Source organism: Eptatretus burgeri, chromosome 14, assembly GCF_056783735.1.
Source record: "Eptatretus burgeri isolate ZD-2024b chromosome 14, Ebu_testis_v1, whole genome shotgun sequence".
NCBI lineage: Eukaryota > Metazoa > Chordata > Myxini > Myxiniformes > Myxinidae > Eptatretus > Eptatretus burgeri.
Genome location: NC_140974.1, coordinates 63,324,670 through 63,348,121, shown reverse-complemented (window position 1 = coordinate 63,348,121; position 23,452 = coordinate 63,324,670). Strand labels below are relative to the sequence as shown.

At 43.1% G+C, this 23,452-nt stretch overlaps 1 protein-coding gene across 5 annotated transcripts in view; it reads right to left on the bottom strand.

The window, feature by feature from the left end:
• The window catches only part of LOC147013397 (CUGBP Elav-like family member 1-A), a 49,669-nt gene that overhangs the window by 13,602 nt on the left and 12,615 nt on the right, over positions 1 to 23,452 (bottom strand). For 3 of the 5 annotated variants that reach the window (XR_015051321.1, XR_015051322.1, XM_085855196.1), the window contains exons 10-11: positions 20,074 to 20,217; positions 19,807 to 19,970 (exon numbers count right to left, since the gene is read on the bottom strand). Coding sequence is in view for 3 of the 5 variants with exons in the window: in XM_085855196.1 (XP_085711322.1) it covers positions 19,843 to 19,970; positions 20,074 to 20,217 (272 nt within the window). In the remaining 2 variants the exon portion in view is untranslated. Of the gene's footprint in view, positions 1 to 6,859; positions 7,747 to 19,806; positions 19,971 to 20,073; positions 20,218 to 23,452 lie in introns of those variants that run through there. The other 2 variants (XM_085855195.1, XM_085855197.1) reach the window with 1 other exon arrangement.

Below are 23,452 nucleotides of genomic sequence, written 5' to 3'. Positions count from 1 at the left end.
CACATCAACGTTAAAGTTTTTGGTGCAAGTTATTTCGAAGCTTGCTATTCATTTAATGTGTACATGGATGCTGATATTTGGCATGGAGGTTCCTTTGGGGTATTTTATTGATGTCGTAAAGTTGAAATTAAAAAAAAATTCAAATTTTTGACCTGTTTTGAACTTAACTTTTTTGTAGCACATCAACGTTAAAGTTTTTGGTGCAAGTTATTTAGAAGCTTGCCATTCATTTAATGTGTACTTGAATGCTGATATTTGGCATGAAGGTTCTTTTGGGGTATATTATTGATGTCGTGAAGTTGAAATTAAAAAATTTCAAATGTTTTAAATTTTTGACCTTAACTTTTTTGTAGCACATCAACGTTAAGGTTTTTGGTGCAAGTTATTTTTTAGCTCGTTCGAAGCTTGCCATTCATTTAATATGTGGACTTGGATGCTGATATATGGCATGGAGGTTCCTTTGGGGTATATTATTGATGTTGTGAAGTTGAAATTAAAAAATAATTTCAAATTTTTGACCTGTTTTGAACTTAAGTTTTTTGTAGCACATCAACGTTAAAGTTTTTGGTGCAAGTTATTTAGAAGCTTGCCATTCATTTAATGTGTACTTGAATGCTGATATTTGGCATGGAGGTTCATTTGGGGTATTTTATTGATGTAGTGAAGTTGAAATAAAAAAAAAATTTCAAATTTTTGACCTGTTTTGACCTTAACTTTTTTGTAGCACATCAACGTTAAAGTTTTTGGTGCAAGTTATTTTTTAGCTCGTTGGAAGCTTGCCATTCATTTAATGTGTACTCGGATGCTGATATTTGGCATGTAGGTTCCTTTGGGGTATTTTATTGATGTCGTGAAGTTGAAATTAAAATTTTTCAAATGTTTTAAATTTTTGACCTTAACTTTTTTGTCGCACATCAACGTTAAGGTTTTTGGTGCAAGTTATTTTTTAGCTCATTAGAAGCTTGCCATTCATTTAATGTGTCCGAGGATGCTGATATTTGGCATGGAGGCTCCTTTGGGGTATTTTATTGATGTCGTGAAGTTGAAATAAAAAAACAATTTCAAATTTTTGACCTGTTTTGACCTTAACTTTTTTGTAGCACATCAACGTTAAAGTTTTTGGTGCACGTTATTTTTTAGCTCGTTAGAAGCTTGCCATTCATTTAATATGTGGACTTGGATGCTGATATTTGGCATGGAGGTTCCTTTGGGGTATTTTATTGATGTAGTGAAATTGAAATTAAAAAAATAATTTCAAATTTTTGACCTGTTTTGAACTTAACTTTTTTTGTAGCACATCAACGTTAAAGTTTTTGGTGCAAGTTATTTAGAAGCTTGCTATTCATTTAATGTGTACTTGGATGCTGATATAATATATGGCATGGAGGTTCCTTTGGGGTATTTTATTGATGTAGTAAAGTTGAAATTAAAAAATAATTTCAAATTTTTGACCTGTTTTGAACTTCACTTTTTTGCAGCACATCAACGTTAAAGTTTTTGGTGCAAGTTATTTCGAAGCTTGCCATTCATTTAATGTGTACTTGAATGCTGATATTTGGCATGGAGGTTCCTTTGGGGTATATTATTGATGTCGTGAAGTTGAAATTAAAAAATTTCAAATGTTTCAAATTTTTGACCTTAACTTTTTTGTAGCACATCAACGTTAAGGTTTTTGGTGCAAGTTTTTTTTAGCTCGTTAGAAGCTTGCCATTCATTTAATGTGTACTTGAATGCTGATATTTGGCATGGAGGTTCCTTTGGGGTATATTATTGATGTCGTGAAGTTGAAATTAAAATTTTTCAAATGTTTTAAATTTTTGACCTTAACTTTGTCGCACATCAACGTTAAGGTTTTTGGTGCAAGTTTTTTTTAGCTCGTTAGAAGCTTGCCATTCATTTAATGTGTCCGAGGATGCTGATATTTGGCATGGAGGCTCCTTTGGGGTATTTTATTGATGTCGTGAAGTTGAAATAAAAAAAAAATTCAAATTTTTGACCTGTTTTGACCTTAACTTTTTTGTAGCACATCAACGTTAAAGTTTTTGGTGCAAGTTATTTTTTAGCTCGTTAGAAGCTTGCCATTCATTTAATATGTGGACTCAGATGCTGATATTTGGCATGGAGGTTCCTTTGGGGTATTTTATTGATGTGGTGAAGTTGAAATTAAAAAAGAATTTCAAATTTTTGACCTGTTTTGAACTTAACTCTTTTGTAGCACATCAACGTTAAAGTTTTTATCTACCACACTATTTTTTATTGATTACAATATACAAATACATCTATTGCTTTAAAATTATTTGGATCAGACTTCACTGCAATGCTTTACAAAAAATATTAGACTTGTCTTTTAAAAACGATAAATGTATAAACAGGCAAGCATTGGGTGGCTTTGATGCCAACTCTCTGATTAATAATTTAAAGTGCATTCTTAAGCTCTTTTATGAGAAATATTCCACAACATTTGTATTGCCATAATTAAAACCAAAAAAAAATATATGATTACTCAAAATCACCCACCACAGTAAATGGACCACATGAATAACTCAAAATCCTGACGTGCTGAGAAAATTGACTTCAGATTCAGCATACCCGATTTCGTCTTGAACATACGTTTACACCCCAGTAGCAAAATCTTTGTCGTCCAGTGTGATTAGAGCATTATATTTCATTTGAATTTTCCCAGTCACTTCAGCTGGAATCGATATACTTTATTTAGCATCTCCCTCCCTTTATCTCCAAACTTGGGGTTGGCCAGATGGCAGAGAATCATGCACACACCACTGGCCTGTTTGGCCCAACTGTAAACTACCATCCTGGTATATCTGGAGTGAGGCATCAATGTGTGTGTTGTCCTTTGGACGGACTTGGCTGCCAGCACCCGTGGTTGATGCATGTTAAAGATCATATGGTCTTGTCTGTAACCCTGAACCAAGTACAAATTCCTATTCTAATATACAGAGCCATGACAGAAGTAAATAGACACCATTATTTTAAAATAATTTATTTATTGAACATTTGAAGTACATTAATTTGATCCATTTTAAGACAAAGACTCGTATTTGGTAGATTTCAATGCTTTTACTCTCAGGCATAGAATCTACGAGTTCTAAAATTCTGTGGGATTTCTGCCCAGGCTTCACGCAAAAGGTGAAGCAATTCCGCCTATGACGTTGCTTTCCTGGACTTTTTCCCACATGGCTCGATCCAATATGGCCAAGAGGTGTTCAATGGGATTCATGTCAGGAGACTGACTTGGCCATGGAAGTAGCTTGATCCAATTTCTGTCCTGCCATTCTTTGCAGTATGGCATGGAGCTCCATCTTCCATGAACAGAATGTTTTTTACCAACTGACCAGTGGAGAAGACAGGGAGAAGTCCATCCTCAAGGATAGAAATGTCAGTGTTGATGTTACCAACACACTGCACAAACTCTGACTGACTAGTGCTCCAGATTGATCACCACACAATCACTGAAACCACCGTGTTTGACAGTTGGCTGCAATCGGTTCAAAGAGAACTTTTGACTGGGAAGTCTCCAGACCCATACGTGTCCGTCAGAAAATTGAGTAAATTGGGACTCATCTGAAAAAAAAAGTTGCACTTTGCCAAAACTCCAAGCGTCTGTTGGCTATCTCATCAGCCCACGTCTTTCTCCTCTGAATGTTGGTTGGTCTAAAAAGAGGTTTTCTCCTAGCTGCTCTCCCATAGTAGCCCAGTTGATGAAGGTACCGCATGGCAGTTCTTGAGCAAACTGGGAGAGGCATAGTTAATCATCGTACAAGACCCAGGAACTCGTTTCTACAAAGAAATAGTCGAATGAGCACAAATCACCGAGTAAAACTGCGTTATACAGATGAAATGAAGAAATTTAAGGCGTCTATTTACTTCTGTCATGTCTCTGGCTGTGCTGCTGCTGCACTGCTTCCATGTACATATTCCCAGCAACAACACAACCACAAAATGACAATCTATCAAATATAAAATTGATTTGCAGTTTACGGTAATGGTGGAAAGGCTCACGTCCTGTGGGATAATACAATGGAAAGTTTAATAGATGTTCGATAAAGTAGCTTAACAGTGCTTTGACACATGTCTCATCTTGGCACCCCAATCGATCAAATTTTAACCTGTAGGCTCCCATCACCTGACCCTTACACTCAACCCCATCAAAATGACAAATACACACAAAAACCTCTTTTGCAGTTCAGGAATGATCGGTCTTTTGGCAGAGGTCGGCAAGAACCAATCTCGATAAGCACTTTATTTCGGATACCAGGTGGGCATGGAATGGATTTTAAAGTAAAAGTTGATAAAGAGCTTTTAACACCATGGGAAATGAGGGCAAGACCAAGGTGGAGCATCAGCCCCTTTGGTTTTAAAAGGTACATGCTCAAAGCGCATAGTTTAAACAAATATACTTCCATTGATAAAACCTATCAAATACCTTGTCACAACACTGGCCTTTCATAATTAGTTATCTGTTGCTTTCAAAACAGTTAAATTGGTGAAAAAAAAAAAAAATCAAATCAGAACTGCATTATTAATCAAATTATGCTGTAACCAAGGGAAAATACAAGTGTTATTGAAGCTCAGTTTGAAAGTCAACACAATCTTTAAAACAAAGTTGTGGTTAACTAGCTCAAGGGGTTCACATAATAGTATCGCGGCCATCCAATGACTACAATGGTGGAATGTGGAAATTACAAGGAAAAGGGGATGGGAAGAAGTGTTGCGAGTATGGTGGTGAAGACTCTGGACTGTAATCCCAAAGGTTATGGGTTCAAATCCAGCTGAACGCAGCTGTATTACAGATTTACAATCCAAGCTTCAGATCGAGATTTCAGAGGAAAAAAAGCTGAGGAGGGGGGAGGGGGAGGAGGGGGAGGGGGAGGAGGAGGAGGAGGAGGAGGGGGAGGAGGAGGAGGGGGAGGAGGAGGAGGGGGAGGAGGAGGAGGAGGAGGGGAGGAGGAGGAGGAGGGGGAGGAGGAGGGGGAGGAGGAGGAGGGGGAGGAGGAGGAGGAGGGGGAGGAGGAGGAGGAGGGGGAGGAGGAGGAGGGGGAGGAGGAGGAGGGAGGAGGAGGAGGGGGAGGAGGAGGAGGGGGAGGAGGAGGAGGGGGAGGAGGGGGAGGAGGAGGAGGGGGAGGAGGAGGAGGGGAGGAGGGGGAGGAGGAGGAGGAGGGAGGAGGAGGAGGAGGAGGGGGAGGGGGAGGAGGAGGAGGGGTAGGGGGAGGAGGAGGAGGGGGAGGAGGGGGAGGAGGAGGAGGGGGAGGAGGGGGAGGGAGGAGGAGGAGGGGAGGAGGAGGAGGAGGGAGGAGGAGGAGGGGGGAGGAGGAGGAGGGAGGAGGGGGAGGAGGAGGAGGGGGAGGAGGGAGGAGGAGGAGGGAGGAGGAGGAGGGGGAGGGGGAGGAGGATGAGGGGGAGGAGGAAGGGGGAGGAGGAGGGGGAGGAGGAGGAAGGGGGAGGAGGAGGAGGAGGAGGAGGAAGGGGGGAGGAGGAGGAGGAAGGGGGAGGAGGAGGGGGAGGAGGAGGGGGAGGAGGAAGGGGGGAGGAGGAGGAGGGGAGGAGGAGGGGGAGGAGGAGGGGAGGAGGAGGGGGAGGAGGAGGGGGAGGAGGAGGGGGAGGAGGAGGAGGAGGAGGGGAGGAGGAGGAGGGGGAGGAGGATGGGGGAGGAGGATGGGGGGAGGAGGATGGGGGGAGGAGGATGGGGGGAGGAGGGGGGCAGGTGGGACGATCTGCCCATCTCACCTGGTGTAATCTACATGTGATGCCAGGTCGACTTACCCATTCCATTGTTACAGGTCGTTCCGAATGATTGCATTTCATTTGCAACTTGTTGGATGCAAAGGAATTGGCACATGTATGGTTTGGGGGTGAAACCATCATATCCCACATGTAATGTCATGGTTCCTTTTATCTGAAGTGGAAAAGGATACTGCACCATAGTCATAAAAGAACACATCGAAACACCGTTAGCCCTCGCCCCACAGGGAGGGATTCATGACGACAGTTGCTCGCTGGTAAAGGTTGCATTCGCTTCGTCTGTCACAAAACAACTCGATCCAAAGTACTTTTGGGAACATGAAAATTACGTGGTTGTTTTCAGGCGACGTCACGACATGCATGCGAGAGAAATCCCAAAATGGGGTGTTCGAATGTATGCGTTACGGAAATGGGAATTTTAGAGAATGGGTCCTGACTTGCTGGACACCGTCAAAAGTACCGAACCGTGGATGCTAAACATCCTTTTCTCATCAAATTGAAATCCTTCCATCTTTGGCTTGGATTCCCATTCTGGCAAGATGGCTCTTTAATCACCCTCGTTTGCACCGATGTTCTAATGCACCTCATGGCGTTGCTGCACATTTTGCCTCTGAACTGGCACTTAAACTGGCATCAAGTGCAATGTATATGAAGCCAAGATTGATTTGTGAATTTGCACAAATGCTTTTAATGAGTACAATTCCATTAGAACAGTGCAAGGAATGCTCGTTGACAGGAGCGGTTGGGCTTCAAAGTAAAAGGCTGCGTTAAGGCGTTATTTGAATTCCTCAGAGCAATAACACCAATGCAGCGATTCAGCCGATCAAGGAGAGGAATGTACAAGAATGGCGAGGGTGGGTTTTAAAATAAAGAATTTTAAAAAAAAAGGAATAAAAAAAACCACCCCATTTGAAACAAAATGTGGAGATGGCCCATAATCGCGAGCACTTTGTGGTTCCGGGTGAAGAGTGAAAGCTTTGATACTGTCCAACCCAAAATATCAAAATAATCTTTGGATGATAATTCAACTAAGTCACGTGACAAGAGTATGAAAACTTACGACAGGTGAGAGGTGGGCAATATACAATAAAGACACCAGTTTGATTTCCTCCAAATTTTAGTACAAAGACACCCCCCCAAAAGAAAAGAGACATTAAACCCTAACAGCTCCAGGAAATTCAAAGGATAGAGGGAAAAAGCATGTCCATCAAACCAAGAAGTACAAATCAACAGTAGCTGGCACGTTACATGGAGGCAAAATGAAACGTGTTACAAAAAGTTGAAAAATCACCCGCTAAACTTTCGTGTACGGCCGAAAAAGAAACTTCCACCAAGTTCAAAATTCACAAAAAAAAAAAAAACTCCACAATCGTAACTCAAAGATCAATATCACAACAGATCAAAGGATCGCAAGATTGCTCTTCAGAAGCTAATAAAACTTGATTTAACAAACGGAAACAATAAAAACTTCCACCATGCACAACACCCCCCCTTACAACACATACCCATGCTCATCAACGTTCAAAGAATCTCCCCACATCCAGACAATATACTCCCTCCGTGCTCAACCCCAATAATCAATCACCTGTTTCTACATTGTGTAAGAAGAGGTTTCTGGAGGATGATCGGGAACGGGCTTAGATTCCCGCACCACCATTTAAAAATCCGAGCCAAGCAGAGGGGTGTTGAGACAGCAAAGGATCAGGAAAAAAAATAAACAAAAAGGGGGAAATTACAAAAGAACAGAAGAGTATTTAATAAAAATAAAAAGAAGGGGGGGGCAGAATGAAGGTGGGTTGACAAAAAGGAAAATGTTTTTAATGAAAAAAAAATGACCAAAAAAAGCAAGGAGAAAGTCAGGGGGAGGGGAAGGGAGGGGGAGATAAGTTTACACAAACCACAAGGCACGAGAGTCGAGGCGAGGGACGACGGTAGATAGACAGCAGACAGATGGACGCCAGGCACATGGGTGAGACGAACGATCATCTGGGAGACAGGCATGCAGATAAACGAGCACGGTTAGACAGACGGGCAAGCACACGGACGAAGGCACAGAGACCGAGGCAGAAAGGCATCTTTAAAACACCCGACGCCGAGTGACGGAATGGCTCGAGTACCACGTGGAAAGCTTTTATTTAATCGGTCATGCTACGGGCGAGCATCTCATCCACATAATTGGTAACGGTGTGGACAGTAGCATGTCCGAAAACATGACGTTCATAACGCAAGTGTTCATGTCAGCCTCATGTCTATGAATGAACCTCCAACCTGGAACACGTCGCGGATGGCACATGGAATTCTTTTTTAAACCGTATTTCCAGCGGCAGTGTAAACGTGGAAGCATTAGATAGGGGAGATTAGATTTTTTTGTTGTTGAATTAAACTGGAAAAAATTAAGTATGCATCACTTAGAGACTGATTAAATTATGCAAGCCATTACAAATGAATAAATAAAAGCAATATTCGCTTTCCATAGTACAAGGTATACCACTTTTAAAATATCCATTTTACAACAGCGTTACTCAAATACGTCAATAATAATAATTATAATGTGAATAATGCAAAGCAACAGCTTTTATCCACAAACATTAACATAATATAGTTCTGGATTTAATAAACTAATTCACTTTCCAAACAGCAAAAGTTAGGTTTAAACCCAGGCCCGTGATCTATCGAAGGTCATGTCATACAAAGCCAGAGCTAAACAGGAACACTACACGTGATATCAGGGCTTGGTGAGGGCGTAAAAAAAAAGGAAAGAAAAGCATCCATCATTTCATGTGTTTCAAGTGAACCGATTTGAATGAACCAAATCAACCTGACAATGGTGGAGGATCTTCCTAAAACATGGACCGGATTAAGAGTAGGTGATGAGACGTGCAGATAACAATCCGGGTCAACCAGTTTGATGAGCTCGACAATATAACGTCACATCATATTGGAAAAGAAAAGATAGCAAGGCCTGGTATAGAACTTCATACCCCCTGCACCCCCACCCCACCGCCCATCCCGAGGGACTTGGTCGCCCATTCATCATTTGATGTCATATTTCAATAATGTGGGTTTTAGTTCGGTATTTGCCAATATTGCAATGTAAAAGGAAGAAAATACTTTTTTTTTCAAAACGTGCCAATTTTTTTTTTTTTTTTTTAAAGCAAACGGGCAACTCGACCAAATTCTCTACAAATAGTTTAGTGACCAGGCAGTGGTCATACTGGGGGGCAGGGGGAGGGGAGTGGGCATATTGTCTGCACACTCTTGAGGTAGGTAAGGTCATCAATACAAAGCAAGTTCTCTGAGCAAACTATTCAGTGACCTGATTGGATTGGCCACGCACTCTTAAGGCAAGCAAGTTACCGATAAAGAAAAATAAAATTCAATCTTTTTGGTTTATGTACAAGATAAAATGCACAAATTATTTTATCATGAAGCGCAGACACCGAACAAATTATTTCACATAACCTGGTCACCTACATGGTTAACCACAACTTCCAACTCACCAAAGTTAAAACAACCTCCGTGGAAGACTTGAAGAAATATTAGCATTTGGTCCAACAACCACCCCCACATTTTTACCTTTTTAACTCATTACGATTTGGACGGAATTTAACAAACTGTATACGGATTCGGACAGACTTCAACAAACTAGGTACATGTCCATAGTTATGTTTGTGGGGTACATGAAGTAATTTCAGAGGAAAGATAGGATTGTATAGCACAGCATGGTCCGTGGACAAATAGGAGACATCTCAATGTAAATCAAGAAGGGAAAACTGTGAGCTAAGGATTGTTACACGTCACAACACCAGGGGTACTACCGGATTTAGGGATGGCCAGGTGGGGCCATGGCCCCAGGGCCCCCCACATTTCGGGGCCCTCACAATTTCGATGACATTTTGAAAATGTGCTTCTAAAGTTTTATTGTCGGTGAATGAAGATTGTAAACTCTTCGTAAGGATATCTTTTCAAAATTGTCAGTCAATGTGAGGGTCCTTTTCAAGCGTTTCTTCCACGGTCCACAGAACGGATCCAACGTGGTCAAAAATTCCCGGGGCAAGCATCGGGCATTGGGGGCCCGCATTTGGATCGATCATCGATGCTTCGGATGGTTTAGCGCGGCCAACTAACAACGGCACTGCCCGCCAGAGCCCAGCAAGCACAGACGGAATACAGAGGTCCAGCCAGAGGAGAGGTGAAAAGGTGAAAGTCGACGTGGTAAAACTAGGCCAGGCCAGCACAGCACACGACCGGCAGGGGTAGTATTGTACACACTGAAACTGCGGCTGGCAGGGAACGCTGTCAGTACCCTGCTTACTGGCATGCACAGCACAGTAACATAGTGTGACTTTCTATGTTCCAGGTTTGTGAAACATACTTGTTAGAAAGTCTTTTTTGTTCCACCATATGTATGAACGTTTGGTACTCTTGTGCAAATGAATGTTTCATGCAATTTATGAATACCATGTTGGTGTAGTGCAAGCCTGTAAGTCTTACTGACTTGGCGTTTTCCCACCGGATATGATGAGAGCTTCCGGTTTCTTGTCGGTTGGTGTAAGTGAATCGTCGCCATATTGTCTTTGCTCGCCGAGTGAGACTTGTTATTCGTGCCATTATATTAATAAACATTGTGCAGAAAGGGAACTTCGGTATCTCGTCTCATCCAAACCGTTTGATCACGGTATTTTCCTGGATCCGCTGTTCATCGTTATCCTCCGTATTAACAGACTTACCGTAGATTACCAGAACCTACTTTTCAAGACTTGTTGTTCATGATTCTGGTACGTCCCACATGCACTCTGACAATATCTGGGTGACTCGGTACCTACCAGCTGCAGAAACCACAATGAGCGGTTTTGGTGACGACAGGCACAAATCCAGGGCTCCAAGGAAATATGACGGTGGTGCTCAAAAGCGGAAACGTTCCAAGGAAAAAGATGAAAGACACAAAGCCGTCGTCGACAAGACCAAGAAAATGAGTTTTTCACTCCTGCTCAAACAGGCGATTCGTCCATGACAGAGGCTGGAACACCAACAGAGACAGAACAAGCGGATTTGGCAACGCAACCCCGGCGTCAAGATTCGCCCAACATCTCGGAAGGTTCCACCGATGAAGAACATGCATCAGATGAAGAAGTGCGAGATATACTGACTGATCGTGGACCTGGCTTTGCCAATTGCATTGGATGTTGGCCTCCTGAGCGACCGTCATCAGAGATGATCGTCTACTGGGCATCATGAGATTTGGAGCCCCTGCAGAATTCGACTGGTCCCTTTGATTCATCCATACAGTTTGTTGAAGGTAGGAAACGCTGCTGCTCCAATAATCTTTTTTTACCGTAGACTACAAAACGGAGAGTCCGTGAAAAGGTCCTGGCTTTGCTTCTCCACATCAACCGGAAAACTGTACTGAATCGCTTGCAAGCTCTTTGGAGGCGCTACTGCCCTGGGTGGAGAAGGATTCAATGACTGGAAGCATGCCAGTCGTTCTATCGAGGTGTATGAGCGTTCGCATGTACATTGTGCGAATATCATCCGCTTGTCAAACAGAGCAACATCCGCAGGTCGTGTGGACACTGAACTCGTCAAACAGGTGAGTGAGATTGCATCCTATTGGAGGGAGGTGCTGAAACGAAATGCGAGCGTGGATATAGTTTCTCGCTGAGCGTGGTCTGGCGTTCCGTGGATCGGATGAAATTGTTGGGTCACGGACGAATGGTAACTACCTTGGTTTAATGGAATTACTTGCGGAGTACGATCCATTTTTGATGCAGCACATTCAGAAATATGCCAACCAAGGTAGTGGCTACACCAACTACTTATCATCGATGACATGTGAAGAGTTAGTCTCCATCATCGGAAAATCTGTTCTGAATAACATCGTCGCTCGTGTGAAAGAGGCAAAATACTTCTCTGTCAGTCGATTCTACTCCTGACATAAGCCACATCGACCAGCTCACAGTTATTCTACGATACATCGAGAACGAGGCTCCAGTGGAGCGTTTCATGACCTTTCTGAGCAACACAGGACACACTGGACTCCAGCAAGCGACGGCATTACTGGATTTTTTGAAAGCCACTGGATTGGACATCGCTAACTGCCGAGGACAGTCTTACGAAAACGCATCTAATATGAGTGGCCGATACAATGGGATGCAGGGAATGATCAAACAGGAGAACCGTCTCGCAATATTTGTGCCATGCATGACACACTCACTGAACTTAGTCGGTGAGTCGGCCGTGGGATGCTGTTGACCTGCAGCAGCATTCTTTGAATTCGTGGAACAAGTGTATGTATTTTTTACAGCTTCCACGTCACGCTACGCCAGATTATTTGATGCCCTGAAAGCCAAAGGTCTGCAAGTACCAAAGCGCCTCAGCAACACTCGCTGGTCGGCTCATTCTGATGCAACCCGAGCTCTTCCAGACGGTTACAGCGAAATCCTGGATGTCCTCCATGAAATCGCAAACGATGAACAACTGAATAGTGAAACGAGACACTTCACCAAACGATGTGCTCGCTTGAGATAGGGTTCTATGCTGGTTTCTGGTCTACTGTCCTTGGTAGATTTGATCATACGAGTAAAACCCTTCAGTCACACGCTACCGATCTCAACACAGCCGTGCAGCTCCTCAAGTCATTGGCGAGCTTCGTGCAGTCATTACGCGATCAGTTTGATACATTCGTTGTTGACGGAGTGGAGCGCTCAGGTACGGAGGAATTCACTCGCGGATCGCGTAATGAAAGCGTCATGTCCGCCTTGCTCCCTTGGACTACGGACACACTCCAGAAGTAGAACTAAATGCCAAGGAGTCCTTTCGCATCAGTGGATACGTTGCAGTGATCGACGTACTGCTGTCACAGTTGGAAAAGCGTACAAACGCTTACAGCGAGATGAGCGATAGATTTGGATTCCTGCGTGCTCTTGTTCAACTCGAAGTGGAGCAGATTCGAGAGTCATGCTCGAAGCTCGTCGAGCTATATCGGGAAGATCTATCACTTGACCTCACAGAAGAAATGATTGTTTCAAGCCATGATGAAGGAGTCAGAGCCAGACTCGGGCCGTACTGAACTCGAGATGTACAGTTTTCTCATTGAGCGAAAACTTACCGATACTTTCCCAAACGTGGAAGTGCTGCTTTGAATTTACCTCTCACTGATGGTGTCGAACTGCTCAGGGGAGCGCTCGTTTTCTAAACTCAAGCTTATCAAGAACCATCTTCGCTCCACGATGGGGCAGCAAAGAGTGGTCAATCTAACCATTTCAACCGAATCCGATGTGCTCAATTCCATGCAGGTTGACAGTATCATATCTGGGTTCGCTGCTGCGAAGTCGCGCACGAAGCTTGTCCATTGATTAAGGCACCGTGTGTATGTTCATTGATGTGGATGACACTGCCGTATATTTGCGGTCGCTGGAAGTCGGCTCTGAATCACCATTTCGGATTTCCTTGTCCAGAGGGTTTTTAGAAGTTAGACGATTTTTAGTCGAAGTTCGTAGTATGATTAATGACCGCGTCGCTTGTTATTTTCTTATATTGGTCCATCTCTATCTCTTACTCTTGCAGCAACAGCATTTTTGTGATTTGATTTTAGAATGAGCTCAGAGATAAGTCATAAGCTCATTGATAAGTCACCAGCCATATCAATAACAATCCATCCATCTTGCCATATTTAATTGTAATTTGTGAACATTTATGCCAAATCATTCCTGATCAGGATCTGCCAAATCTATAGATACAAGTTCAGTTGTTGATGAAAAAGCAGTTATAATTTAAGTTGTCGATTAATCTCCAAATTTTGGGGCCCCCCACAATCATTGTGGCCACGGCCCCCCACATGGTAAATCCGGTCCTGACCGGGGGAGGGGGGGTGCTGTGCTGTATAGGTAGAGTTTAAGGCTAGTTCTCCCAGTATATGATTGCCCCCTGTAACCTTTTCCTACGTTTTTGCATTTACAACAACTGGCAATAAAAGAACTACGTTTTTACGCCAACAACAGAGCCGAACGTTTCCGAGCATGCAAAATCCCCGCCTTCGTACCAGCAACCTTCCCCCCCCCCCCCCCCAGATTGTTGGTTGATCAGGGGGTGGCGTCAGAGAATGGGAAGGGGCTGGAGACACAAGAGGGAGGAGAGATGGACGCCATAATCTCCAAGGATGATAGCGTGGAGACAGCAGTGAGAACACAGGACCTCTCTGGCTTCTCGACATGGTCAAGAAGGCAGCGCGATTCTTGTTTATGCTGGTGTGTAATCGTTCACGTACTGAAATAAGATGCTAGCCATTGACTGTCCGGCTGCATCGTGAAGTTTGTATGTTTCTGGGGAGAAGAGAAGGAGAAGAAGAGCACGCCTCTTGGCCTCGTCTCTGAGCTGCAGCGATTGCTTTGTTGTATGATCAAGGAGAAAGGCGTCGCCATTTGGTGTATGTGAACCTGGAACTTAGAGGAAGCGGTGTAGCAATCTCTGTGAAAAGAAACTGTACGGTGGCTCGAGGGCCCTGGCATTGAAGACCATCCGCACAAATTGCCTCACATACGTGACTGCAAGGTGCGATTTGTCGCCATTTTGCTGTGCGTTTCCCGTGCGGTGGCCACACGGTTTTGAGGACGCGGTAGCTTCACAGCCATTTTCTTTTATTTCATCTGTTCACTTGTCTGTTTTTCTTGACAGAGTGGAGACACCTCAAATTCGGTTTTCGTTTACCTCATGCTTTGATATATTTTCATTATCACTCGTCGAGTTATTTTCATTTTGAATCATCGAGTTATTTTTTTTTATATTAAATAACCATTTGTTGACTTTACTGTTTGTCAACTCGTTGCGGGTTAGAGGATAAACCCGTGTGCTTCCATCTGTTACACGCCCTTGCCGCCCACCATCCCCCGCGCGCCATAATCTCCAAGGATCTCGGCTGTTTGCCTCCAAGTAAAACCGTTCGGTTGTCCCGTGCGCGCCATAATCTCCAAGGATCTCGGCTGTTCGCCTCCAAGTAAAACCGTTCGGTTGTCCTTCCCACCATGATGACTGGGTCAGGAGTGGGATATAACGGAACTGGCTGGACACGACAATATGAAATTAGTAAGGTTGGCGATTGCCGACTCCAGAGAATGTAATAATTTGAATATAGACGTTTCTACACATTTCCAAAAAAAAGAAATTGGAGAAACTTAAACCTAAATAAATTACAGATTCACATTTCAGAAAATTATTAGTCACGTGGACGAAAACCACGGGTTATTGAGGAACGACCAATCAGCAAATCAGTCGCACAACATGCGATGTCACAATTAGTCATCTGATCCGAGCGATCCTGGAAATTCAAGTGCAAATATGCGTGCATGTGTGCACACGATCCCTGTCGATTACAAATCGATCAGCCATGTGATCAAAAAGTTTGCATGAAGAACTAGTCTTTCGGGTAAAGTCTTGTATCGATCTGCGTTGGTGGAGAGGTAGAATGATAGACAAAATAAACGTAATCGAGGTATGCAAGAAGCTGACGTTTTGGGCATTAACCTCGACCGATTTGCTCCGACGAAGGACCAATGCCCGAAACTTCACCTTCTCATGGCAGTTAGTAGTACAGTAAACCCTCAAATATCTCAGGTTCCAATATCACGGCAACCTATTGTTCTGACTTCGTTATCGTGGTATTTAATTTTGGCCAATCACGTTTTTTTTGAGCTGAGAGGAGTCATTGTTTGCATCCACGTGTACAATTACCTCACATTACGAGCCTTTTGTTTTCTCACACACCGCTAATTGTAGTAATCAGACCAGCATAACAGAACGAAGTTTAATAATGAATAGTCATCGAACAGGAAATGACAGATGGAGATCCTGTAATACTAGATATACAACATCTAGTAGACGTACAACAGTTAATAATGGCACCCAAACATAAAACGGACAAAATTAATTGCGCCAAAAGGCAGAGAAAGGTTATGACATTGTGCGAAGAAAAAGAGTTGTGAGATACGTCGGCAAGAAGTGAAAGTGCAGAGTCTATGTGCCGCCATAACCGGATCAATGAATCAGCTGTGTATAAACGCGAGTCAAATACCCGTGCAAGGGTTCCTGCCAGCAAAGTGCAAAAAGCTCATTCTGATCCCATGATCATCTCATTGAAAGGATGGAAAAAGCATTTGATGTTTCGATCAGGACAAAACAGGAAAAAAAAGCCTTTGAGTGGACTGGTGCACGGGAGAAACCATTTCAGATTCACCAATGTTTTCATGAAGCACCCGGGGCCGAAGGCTCCAGTTCAATCATGGCTCTCAGTACGAATCTCAGGGAAGGGATTTATGTGGAGCAGGTTTTCAATGCCGAAGAGACGGGATTATTTTGCAAGAGGATGCCATCTCTAACCTTCCTGTCTAAGTGGGGAAGATCTGCTCTGGCGGCTAGGGATAGTTTTCATCATCATCCCTCCGAGCCAAATCTTGTGTTTCAATAACAGCCTCCGCACTTCTGGTAAGGCTTTCCACTCGATGGATTTGCGTAAGGCTGCATGGATTTGCTTCCATTCAGCCACAAAAGAATAAGTGAGGTCGGGCACTGATGTTGGTCGATTGGGTCTGGCTCACAGTCAGCATTCCAATTCATCCCAAAGGTGTTTGATTGGGTTGAGGTCAGGGCTCTGTGCAAGCCAGTCAAGTTCTTCCACCTGATTTTAACAAACCATTTCTGTATGGACCTCACTTTGTGCACCGAGCATTGTCATTCTGAAACAGGAAAGGGACTTCTCCAAACTGTTGCCACAAAGTTGGAAGCACAGAATCATCAAGAATGTCATTGTATGCTGTAGAGTTAAGATTTCCCTTCACTGGAACTAAGGGGCCAAACCCGAACCATGAAAAACAGCCCCAGACCATTATTCCTCCTCCACCAAACGTAACAGTTGGCATTATGCAATCGGGCATGTCACGTTCTCCTGGCATCCACCAAACGTAGATTCGTCCGTCAGACTGCAAAATGGTGAAGCGTGATTCATCACTCTAGAGAACGCGTTACCACTGCTCCAGAATCCAATTGCAGTGAGCTTTATACCATCTCAGCCGACGCTTGGCATTGCACATGGTGACATTGGGCTTGTGTGCAGCTGCTCAGCCATGGATACCCATTTCATGAAGCTTTTGACGAACAGTGTTTGTGCTGACTTTGCTTCCAGAATCAGTTTGGAACTCAATGAGTGTTACAACTGACAAAGGAGGATTTTTCCACACTGTGCTTTAGCACTCAGTGGTCCTGTTATGCGAGTTTGTATGGTCTACCACTTCGCGGCTGAGCTGTTGTTGCTCTTAGACGTTTCCACTTCACAATAACAGCACTTACAGTTGACAGGGGCAGCTCTCGCAGGGCAGAAATTTGACAAACTCACTTGTTGGAAAGGTGGCATCCTATGACGGTGCCACGTTGAAAGTTACTGAGCTCTTCAGTACGGCTCATTCTACTGCCAGTGTTTGTCCATGGAGATTGCATGGCTGCGTGCTCGATTTTATACACCTGTCGCAGCATCTTGATACATCACAGCAAGTAACAGCATCTTGATAAAAACCTAAACCCAGTGATATTGGAGGGCTTACAATATACCAAAACGTCCTGTTCATTTCATCCAGTGGTCAAAAATTTGTTTGAACACCAAATAAGTTCGCTCATGCTATCAAGGACGGTTCATGGGTCGAGGACGCGGACTATATTTCTTTGCGCAGCGTTTGTCTCGGCGTCATTTCTAGGGCACCAACAAGATACCACGTACGGTTGACCGAGGAACTTAATTTGGGTCGTTCGAGGGTAATAACCACACTTGAGGATCGTGACTGTCATCCGAGGCAGAAAGAAGCACTTTTCAAGAGCATGCTCTTTCCAAGATGACCAGTAAGGAACAATCAACAAATCGACCTTTGACCCCGATTGTTCGGAACGGCTTCATGGAAGTGGTACGAGGTCCATAAGACTAATGCTTGGAACATCCAAGGGAGGAACTGGATGTGTTCCTTCTGGTCACCAGGTCTGCTCTCAACCCAATCAATTTCGATCAACAGTAGGCATCAATGTACAAAGAATGGTGCAGCATCCAACAGAGTTGGATTGTCCGATGACGAGATGTGTAAAAGAGGTCATCCCAACACATACGTTAAGGCCGTTGCTACAAATGTAGGCCTGTCTGATTATTTGTAGACAGGAGTCATTACCAATTTGCATGCTCATTTTGGACAGCAGTGTTGTTTTCACAAAAGTTAAACTTTGGCTTCCGTCGACAAGTTTCTTTATGGAGCACACGGATGAACGTGCTGGTCCTCTTCAACCACAATACAAACATGTACTCGTCAAACGCAGGTCTTCACATTGTGGAATTGTTTAAGCGCGTGGGAATCAATGTGACGCTCATCTCCTGAAAGCACATAAAACTCGATTATAATCAGGTTTGAATGTGGAACTATAACCACATCATGCACAGAGGTGACGCCTCCCGCCATCTTCTACCACCCACACAGTTTAAGCTGTAAAGCGCTGCAGTCAATTGAAGTTGTGTCCAGGAGATTTTTTTTTAAGTCGACATTATTTAGCCACAAACTGTACCCTTGAATACAGTGCAACGCCAAAAACGCAGAGAAAATTATGATGTTAGACAAATTGAGTGGTGGGATGAGTATCATGTGAGCGAGTCCACCATACACACCATTTGTTCAAGTCAGGATAAGATCCACACTAGTGTGAAAACTTTGGTGCTTGCAAATGGAAAGGTGTTTCAGGTTCCTAGGAGAAATGTTCTCCTTGAAAAGATGGAGGTTATCAACGATGTCGATCAATGATCAGGTGAACAAAAAGGGCTCGAAGGTTGATGGTGTGTCTGTTCGAGAGAAAGCATGCAACCTTTACGAGCACATGATTGCCAGTGAAGGTGTGAACCCCGGCATACATATAATCCCTATAAGGGTTTCCTTTTTTTTTTTTTTAAATAAAACAAAAAAGTTTAAAATATTCGTCCATATGTTAGTTACGTTCCGTGGTCACATTCCCCGATCCACATTTATCCCATAAGATCTAAGCTTGCGCAACACCGTTTTGCCAAACATGCAATTTTCCAGGAACGCAACCCATACGTTGGATGAGGATTTACTATATGTGTATATATATACATATATATATATATATACATATATATATACATACATATATATATATATATACATATATCTATTCACGACTAACAACCTCAAGTGGTGCTTCAAGAGCCTTCAATGGAGGTGTGGCTTCACGTTAAAAAGGCTATGCATTACAATGAGGAGACCAGGCCAATACAAATCAGGCACTTGCGAGTTTGTGTGGGTTCACATTTCAGAGGTGAGATATCCATTCAACGTTCACAATATGTTTCACTATACTATAGACCGATGGTAATTTGTATGCAAAAATAAATAAATAAATAAAATAAAACTCAAACCATGCACGATATGATGATGACAGCAGGCAGACAGTTAATTTTTTTCTTATTTTTGTTTTGGCCGAAATAATGTCCTCAAATGTTAGGGTTTTAGTTGAATTGTTCACATGGCTCAATGTCAACCTTGAGGTATGAGAATCAAATATCGAATGTTCAAGTAGGTCGGTGCCCCTTTTCAAGGCAAGTTAAAATTAAATGTAAGCCGGCATGTTTTTATTCTTATTTATTTTTGTTTCTTAGTTAACGTTTGGTTGGTTTTCAAAGCATGTTCTGTGACAAGATTGACTTTTCCACAATAAAAACACACGTTTTATCCATAAGTCACTCGAGCTTGGCAAAGTCTGACAATAGACTTGGGCCATGTCAATATGTTCCTTGTGCCAATGGGCCTCACCACTCCAACGGACCCCTCTCCACCAAATCACATTCAACCCAGCAGATAATAAACCACGGTCACCGTTACACGTGCTTTCAAACAAACAAAAACACTGCATATGCCCACTGTGACGTGCAGGCACCGATCAAGCCGGCATGGGTCACAGCCTTTACATGGCAAGGGCATCATAGGCAACACAACATCAAAGCCTAGTACTTACAAGCCACTGGGGTTAGGCTGCAGGATGTGGCCCAGCCTAGTATGGCTTGCTCTCATTTTTTGATCGTTTGAGTTGGACTTTCAGACGTTTGGTTCCGATTTGAAACCCATTCATGGCCTGGATAGCTGCCTGTGCAGACACCGGGTTATCATAACTCACAAAACCTACAAGAGGAAGTGGGCAAACAATACCAAGAGTTAATCAACAAGGCATGTAGGTTATGGATCAAATTATAAGCAAGTGGGGGATTAAAACAGTCATTCCTACCAAAGCATTTGCTCAGATTAGTCTGCTTGTCAATGAAAACCTTGGCAGAGAGGACACTGCCGAAGGGCGCGAACGTTTGTAACAAATCGATGTCCAAAAATTCAGCAGGAAGGTGGTAAATAAAAAGGTTTGCACCTTCTGGCCCTGAAATTGCAGAAGAAATGTAACAATTAGCAAAGAAGCAAATAAAAACATATATAACATACAGCAACACCCCAGTTTGCGCGAAGAATTGGTTCCTGAGAGACTGACATGAAACCAAACGCACATCCGGACAACACAACATAATACCTCAGGCAAATTCATCACAGAGGCATAAAAATTATTTACACACACACACACACACACACACACACACACACACACACACACACACACACACACACACACACACACACACACACACACACACACACACACACACACACACACACACACACACACACACACACACACACACGCGCACACGCCCAAAAGTTTGCATACACTTGAGCAGAATAGCTGACTTCCATTTATACCTCTTTTCTCGACAATAATCATAAGTCTTTCCCTTCCAAGAACAATTTCAATTCTCCCTTATTTCTATCAAGGGTTTCTGCAACTTTTGGACTCTGTGTGATTTTATTCACAGTTTAATTCATGATGTGACAAAAATAGCAGGTCAAAAGTTTACATACACCAAGGTGACTTGCTGCATGATTGGCTTTCGAAAGGCCTAGATTCCTAGAATGTTCTGAAATGGCCTTCTATCACTTGTATTGTGTCTCCCACTCTCTACTGATTATAATTGTTATGTAATAGGTCAGCTAGTGCTACCATGGCTGTATAAAGGGCCGAGGTTTCTTATTCAGGCCCCATTTCCACTTGAGCCAGCACGGGGAAGGCAAAAGAATACTCTCAAGACCTGAGGAAGAGCATTATACAGTCGCACAAGTCAAGGACTTCTCTCGGGGCCATATCTCGGCAACTAGAAGTGCCACGGTCATCTGTCCAGACGATTGTGCGGAAGTATAGGGACCGAGGGACAACCAAGATCCTTCCAAGATCAGGCCAGAAGTCCAAGTTGACACCAACCGATCAGAAAGGTGCGCTTCAACCCCAAGACTACCAAGAAACACCTGTGCCAAGAATTGGAGGCTTCAGGGACGAAGGTGTCACTGTCCACCGTCCAGAGGGTCCACCGAAACGGACCAAGAGGCTGCAGAGAACGAAGGAAGCCTCTCCTTCAAAAACGCCATTGCAAAGCCAGGCTGAAATATGCAAGAAAGCACAAGGACAAAGATAGAGGCTTCTGGCGGAGTGTCCTTTGGTCTGATGAAACCAAGATGGAACTTTTCGGCCACAATGACCAACAGTACGTCTGGCGAGAGAAGGGAGAGGCCTTCAAACCGAAGAACACAATACCCACGGTGAAGCATGGTGGTGGCAGCATCATGCTTTGGGGATGTTTTGCTGCTAGTGGTCCAGGAGCACTGTATAAGATAGATGGCACCATGAAGAAGGAAGACTACTTAGAAATTCTCCAAGGGAACTTGAAGCAGTCTGCTCGAAAGCTGAACCTCGGACGTCACTGAACCTTCCAATATGACAACGACCCAAAGCATACTTCCAAGTTGGTTGCTGGATGGCTTCAGCAGAACAAGGTTGACGTTTTGGAATGGCCAGCTCAAAGCCTGGACTTAAATCCAATAGAGAATTTGTAGACAGAATTGAAGAGAGTGCAAGAGAAAACCCACCAATTTGACTGAATTCTACCAACACTGTCAAGAGGAATGTGTTACAATTCCTTCAGAGAATTGTAAGAAGCTGATTGATGATTATCCTGCAAGACCGACTGAAGTTCTAAAGGTTAAAGGCTATGCAACAAAGTATGAGACAATATTAGTGTGTGCTGCATGCAAACTTTTGACCCGCTATTTTTGTCACATCATGAATTAAACTGTGAATAAATCATCTAGAGTAAAAAAGTTGCACAAACCTTTCATAGAAATAAGGGAGAATGGTTGAAATTGTTCTAGAAATGGAAAGAATGATTATTGGAGAGACAAGTCTGAAGACGACGATGGTTCACGAGCGGTATTTGACGATGTAGATCGTTTCAGAAGTCAAGGATGAGACAATGTGATAATGTTTGACCAAGCTATAAAAATGATTAACATGATGTGGTACGAGTGACAGTTATTAGCTGCAAAATTTCAAAAACCCGGTTTCGTTCAACAACTTTAAAAATTTGGCCTTTTCATAACCTTTAAAGGTCACAAAACAATGTTGTGGGCATTAAAATAAGGAAACAGGATACGTGCTATAGCTTATTGGAGTTAGTTCGTCGAAGAAGGTCGAAAACCCAGTTTGATTCCTACAACTTTGAAAATTTGACCTTTGTGACCTTTAAAGGTCAAAGGTCAAGGATTATGACCTTTGGTGCAAAACTTCCTCTGGAACATTCCAGGAACAATATAACGTCATACGGCATTTCACACTCATCGGATTATCCATAGTTTGATGAAATCAGCGTAAAAACAAACTTGAAGGGGGCGCCAAGGTGTTCGAGATAGAGCAAAATGGTTTCAAGACTTTAGGTGGGGAATGACCTCAAAATTATGCATAAAAAAATATTGTCATCCTTGCTCTCAAAGTTTGGGCGGTCGTATGATTTTTATGTCAAAATTCGAAATTTTCTAAGTTCGTGACCTTGACCTAGTGACGAAAATGAATTAAAAAATAAAAATCGAGCTCCGTGGGGCTATGCAGGTGCCATTGGGCTAACCAAATACCGAAATCGCTGCCAGATTCGACAAACCCCCGAGGAGAAGCTGCAAATTGAAATTGGCTACCCCCTAAAAACGAGTTTTTTGGGCGTGGCTCCACCCATAATGGGTGCACCACGCCCATTTTCAAGAAAACAACTCGATCATGATATAAACCTCCCACCAAAATTTTGTCAGGATCGGATCAAAACCCACGGAGCTAGACAGACAGACAGACAGACACACAACAATAACGAATATAGTGGTCACTTATTTTTTTTCGTGAACCAAAAAGAGGTATAAATGGAAGTCAACTGTATTCTGGTCATGTGTATGCAAACTTTTGGGCCTGACTGTATGTATCATTATATATATATATATATATATATATATATATATATATATATATATATATATATATATATATATATATATATATATATATATATATATATATATATATATACACACACACACACACACACACACACACACACACACACACACACACACACACACACACACACACACACACACACACACACACACACACACACACACACACACACACACACACACACACACACACACACACAGTGGCGCCCCCAGAATCCGAACGCCCCATTGTTTGA